General features: G+C 39.7%; 1 protein-coding gene across 2 annotated transcripts in view; it reads right to left on the bottom strand.

Annotated features, from left to right (window-relative positions):
* Nucleotides 1–4,439, bottom strand: part of LOC115117899 (complement factor H-like) — a 24,329-nt gene extending 19,890 nt beyond the window's left edge. The window contains exons 1-3 of one of the 2 annotated variants that reach the window (XM_029646406.2): nt 4,307–4,439; nt 1,489–1,668; nt 732–837 (exon numbers count right to left, since the gene is read on the bottom strand). In XM_029646406.2, the coding sequence (XP_029502266.2) occupies nt 732–837; nt 1,489–1,668; nt 4,307–4,376 (356 nt within the window). In that variant the 5' untranslated portion in view covers nt 4,377–4,439. The remainder of the gene's footprint in view (nt 1–731; nt 838–1,488; nt 1,669–4,306) is intronic. The other variant, XM_065009250.1, reaches the window with a different exon arrangement.
* Nucleotides 4,440–5,622: the final 1,183 nt, after the last annotated feature.

Genomic DNA, 5,622 nt, shown 5'->3' with positions numbered 1-5,622 from the left:
GTAGCAGCAGTAGTTGTGGTGGTGGTAGTAGTAGTAGTAGTAGTAGCAGTAGCAGTAGAAGTAGCAGTAGTAGCAGCAGTAGTTGTAGTAGTAGTATCAGTAGTTGTAGCAGCAGCAGTAGTTGTAGTAGTAGTATCAGTAGTAGTAGTAGTAGAGGTAGTAGTAGCAGTAGTATATTTAGTAGTAGCAGCAGTAGTAGTCGTAGCAGCAGCAGTAGCAATAGTAGATTTAGTAGTTGTATTAGTAGCAGTAGTAGTAGCAGCGGTAGTAGTAGTAGCAGTAGTAGTAGCAGTAGTAGATTTAGTAGTAGTAGTAGTAGCAGTAGTAGATTTAGTAGTAGCAGCAGTAGTAGTCGTAGCAGCAGCAATAGTAGATTTAGTAGTTGTAGCAGTAGTAGTAGCAGCGGTAGTAGTAGTAGCAGTAGTAGATTTAGTAGTAGCAGCAGTAGTAGCAGTAGTAGCAGCAGTAGCAGTAGTATATTTAGTAGTTGTAGTAGCAGCAGTATTAGTAGTAGTCGCAGTAGTAGTAGTAGTAGTAGATTTAGTAGTAGTAGTAGATTTAGTAGTAGTAGTAGATTTAGTAGTAGTAGTAGAGGCAGTAGATTTAGTAGTAGTAGTAGCAGTAGTAGTAGTAGCGGCAGTAGTAGCATGAGCAGCAGATTACCTTCGAAGGGTTGAAATGATCAGAGAAAAGATTTAGCATGTAACAGTCAGCAACAGAAAATTCCCTACCCTTTTCTGCATTGGTACAGAACTTGAGCTCCAAAGACAAAATCGTCCAAAATGGAAAGATGGAAGTCTCCATTTGGTGTGTCTCCTGGATGTCCACATGACTTAGCTGCAAACAATAACAGAGATTTAAGCCCAAAGACTGATTTTTGCCAAAAGGACATTCAACAAAACCATATTGGTCCAACATAATATAGTATGTAGTATAATTAGTATAATTCACAATTCATGATCTGCAATATGGAATTTCTCATACGGTAAATTATAATTTTGTAATCAGAATTTACTTTAAAAGGTCATTTGTCAAATGCTATGCACATCATAAGTAATTCTAAAGCTCAGTTTAAACAAGCGAAGTGTCACGGCTGTCTTCGTCCTCTGACGAGGAGAAGCGAGAAGGATCGGAGGACCAATATGCTGCGTGGTAAGTGTTCGTAATTTTATTTGAAAAAACTGAACACTACAAAACAACTAAATGACAACCGTGAAGCTAATCAACAATAGTGCTGACACAAACACTACACATAGACAATCACCCACAACCCACAATAACAAAACAGGCTACCTAAATACGGTTCCCAATCAGAGACAATGACTAACACCTGCCTCTGATTGAGAACCATATCAGGCCAAACACAGAAACAAACAAACTAGACATCCATCATAGAATGCCCACTCAGATCACACCCTGACCAAACAAAACCTAAAAACATACAAAGCAAACTATGGTCAGGGCGTGACACGAAGGGCATAGACTTACGTTCACATTTTCGACCACCATCTTTACTCCATCCTTTACTGCCGCATTTGAGTCTAACGAAACCTACGTAGCCAATAGCACAGGATAACCTCACTGTTTTGTCAATTGCAGTGTCTTCTAGGTTGGAAATGTCCACGTTTTTAGCTTCAGGAATCTCTGAAACATCCTTTCGGAGACAAACTGTGAGGTACACAGAGGTACAGGCATAAGTAACACAATAAACAGTAGAATGCACAATAGATTCAGGCTTATTAAAACATCTCAACATTTGCAATGTCAAGGGTGATGCTTTAAACCCATCATATCTATCAAATAATTTCATTTTATTTATTTATTAGGATCTCCATTAGCTGTTGCTAACGCAGAAGCTACTCTTTCTGGGTCCACACAAAACAAAACCTGACATAATACAGAACATGAATTGACAAGAACAGCTCAAGGTCTGAACAACATACATTTAAAATAAGAATAATATTAACAAGTCCTGTAGTGACAAAACATGAGAGACACTTGCATGCATTATATCAGTACTACATATACATACATGTTATTTATGTCAGATAGGGGAGAGGCGTTGTGACGTTAGGTGACGTTTCATTGTTTTTTTAAAGCTAATTTAGCTGTTTGTTTGAGTAATTTGAGATGGAAGAGCTCCATGCTACTGTAACGGATGTTAAATGGCTAGCTAGTTAGCGGTGGTGTGCGCTAAATAGCGTTTCAATCGGTCACGTCACTTGCTCTGAGACCTTGAAGTAGTAGTGGTTCCCCTTGCTCTGCAAGGGCCGCGGCTTTTGTGGAGCGATGGGTAACAATGCTTCGTGGGTGACTGTTGTTGATGTGTGCAGAGGGTCCCTGGTTCACGCCCAGGTATGGGCAAGGGGACAGTCTAAAGTTATACTGTTACATTACCATGGCTCTATATATGCGTTGTCTTAAATTTGTTTTGGATTTGGGGACTGTGAAGAGACCCGTGGTGACTTGTCTGGTGGGGTAAGTATGTCTGTCAGAACTGTATGTTAGTTGATTATACAGAATGTTCTCCTCTACTTTGAGCCAAGAGAGACTGGTATGCGTATTGTTGAAATTAGCTCTCTGTGTACTGTGAAGGGCCGGGTGTGCTGCTCTGTTCTGGACCAGCTGCAGCTTTCCTCTGTCCTTCTTTGGGGCACCTGACCTTATAACCAGATAATAGTACAGATGTACAGAGCATATTTTGCAGAGCATATTTTTCAGAGCATATTTTGCAGAGCATATTTTTTTTTACCACAGACAGACCTCTCCCCATTTGAACAACAATTGAATCAAATGCCTTGATGATGACCGTATACAATCTAAGGTAACACCAAGAAGTTTAGTTTCCTCTGCTTGCGCAACAGTCACATCATTAATTAGAAGATTCAGCTAAGATCTAGTACTTAGGGAATGACTTGTACCAAATACAATGATTTCCTTTTTTAGGTGTTTGGTGTTCAGGACTAGTTTATTACTAGCCAGCCATTCTAAAACCGACTGCAACTCTTTGTTTAGGCTTGCAGTGAAGCTGTGGGTGCTGAAGTGTATAATGTTCAATCTTCTGGTTACATAGACACACAGGCTTTGTTTAAGGCTAGTGGTAGATCATTAGTAAAAATAGAAAATCAAATCAAATTTTTATTTGTCACGTGCTTACTTACAAGCCCTTAACCAACAATTCAGTTTTAAGGAAATACCAACAACTAAAAAAGTATGAAATAAGAATAATAAATAATTAAAGAGCAGCAGTAAATAACAAAAGTGGGGCGAAACACAGGGGGTACCGGTACAGACTCAATGTGCGGGGGCACTGGTGTCGAGGTAATTGAGGTAATATGCACATGTAGGTAGAGTTATTAAAGTGACTATGCATAGATAATAACAGAGAGTAGCAGCAGCGTAGAAGGAGTGGGGGGGGCAATGCAAATAGTGTAGTTAGCCATTTGATTAGCTGTTCAGGAGTCTTATGGCTTAGGGTAGAAGCTGTTTAGAAGCCCCTTGGACCTAGACTTGGCGCTCTGCTCTGGGACTTCCTCTGACACCCCCTGGTATAGAGGTCTGGAATGGCAGGAAGCTTGGCCCCGGTGATGTACTGGGCCGTACGCACTACCCTGAGTAGTGCATTGCAGTCAAAAATAGTAAAGGGCTAGGTCTTAGGAAGCTTTGCGGAATACCACACTTGACATCTTTTAGAGAAGCTTCCATTAGAGAAAACCCTCTGTGTCCTATTAGATACTGTAGATAGGTCTCAATCCATAATGTGTCAGGTGATGTAAAGCCATAACACAAGAGTTTTCAATAACAGATTATGGTCAATAATATCAAAGGCTTCACTGAAGTCTAACAAAACAGATCCAACAATCATCTTATTATCAATTTATTTCAACCAATCATTAGTCATTTGTGTCAGGGCAGTACATGTGGAGTGCCTTCACTATAAGCATGCTTAAAGACGGTTGTTAAATCATTTACAGAAAGATAATTTAGAGAACAATTTAATTGTATCTGGTCAAACACTATTTTTTCCAAATGTTAGAATCAAATCAAATCAAATTTATTTATATAGCCCTTCGTACATCAGCTGATATCTCAAAGTGCTGTACAGAAACCCAGCCTAAAACCCCAAACAGCAAACAATGCAGGTGTAAAAGCACGGTGGCTAGGAAAAACCGGCAGCAAGCTGATTTCAACATGATCACAACTGTGAACCTGAAAAGCTGTCTCAGGGATGCATACATGGAATATTACACAAACCACACATAACTTCTTCTATCTGTAATATTTCACTCAGGCAGAGACATCTTACCTTGACCTTTCACAAAGCTGAGTGTACACAACCATAGTGCAAAGACAAAGCCGAGAGTTATCAATCGCATTTTGACTTCATCACCTATTGTCTGTCACCTGCGAGAGTGTTTGGATGTTCTGGGTCACAGACAGAGTTGCAGTAGTTAAATGAACTCCTGTCGGTTAATGATTTGCCAGAGCCCTCTCAAGTCACAGTCCGTCCACGCAACTCAACAGCAACACACAGCACAGGTAACACGTGTCCTGTATTGTAACGCAGTGAGCCACAGGCTGTAGGAGCCAGTAGAGGATAACTGTAAATGGAGAAAGGCGAGGAGGGGAGGGGGATGGGGGACAAGGACAAGTGGTTGAGGCACAGAGGGTATGTTGTGAAAGACAAACAACTAAGCCTGAGGGAGGGAGTTAGGACTGGAATCATTACAATGTTTTGTTGGGAATTTTTATCATTGCACATTTCCTGGCATCTAGATATTTTCATTGCCAAACCCACTGTGTACTATTTACAAGATGAAACCCAAAGTGTGCAGTGATTATACATAGCCTTTCTATTCTGCTGGTGGACCTGAAACCATTGCACTCAATAAGGGTATTGTGTTGATGAAATGGTGAACTTAATCAAAAACATACTTTTATTGTGAAAATAAGTCTAGCTAATGTTTTAAATGAATGTCTCTGAATGTGGAAACTGGGTCTAAATTGTTTTTCTTTTACTGAATAAATAAAGTATTCCCGAAAAGGGTTCATTCACTGTGTAAACCTCCGGTGATCATTTGCAGTAACCAAATAGATGGCTTAATCTGAGGCTTCCCAACCTTTGGAACCACACTACTGGCATTATGAGATAAAAGTCCATTTTCAAATAAGGTATAGTAGCATTTTTAGTAAGGGACTTTTCAGGACAACATAAGTGTCAGACTGGAATCTGCCCCGATTTAACCCTAAACAACCAACATATTTTACATACATGGATTACCAACGGGGATCAAAAAACTACTTAATTCTTATCAAAACATTAGTCATGTACAGTTGAAGTCAGAAGTTTACATACACTTAGGTTGGAGTAATTAAAACTCGTTTTTCAACCACTCCACACATTTCTTTTCAACAATCTATAGTTTTGGAAAGTCGGTTACGACCGACTTCTACTTTTTGCATGACACAAGTAATTTTTCCAACAATTGTTTACAGACACGTTAGTTCACTTATAATTCACTGTATCCCAATTCCAGTGGGTCAGACGTTTACACTAAGTTGACTGTGCCTTTAAACAGCTTGGAAAATTCCAGAAAATGAAGTCATGGCTTTAGAAGCTTC

Source organism: Oncorhynchus nerka, linkage group LG24 (assembly GCF_034236695.1).
Source record: "Oncorhynchus nerka isolate Pitt River linkage group LG24, Oner_Uvic_2.0, whole genome shotgun sequence".
Lineage (NCBI taxonomy): Eukaryota > Metazoa > Chordata > Actinopteri > Salmoniformes > Salmonidae > Oncorhynchus > Oncorhynchus nerka.
This window is presented reverse-complemented; position numbering and strand designations above follow the sequence as displayed.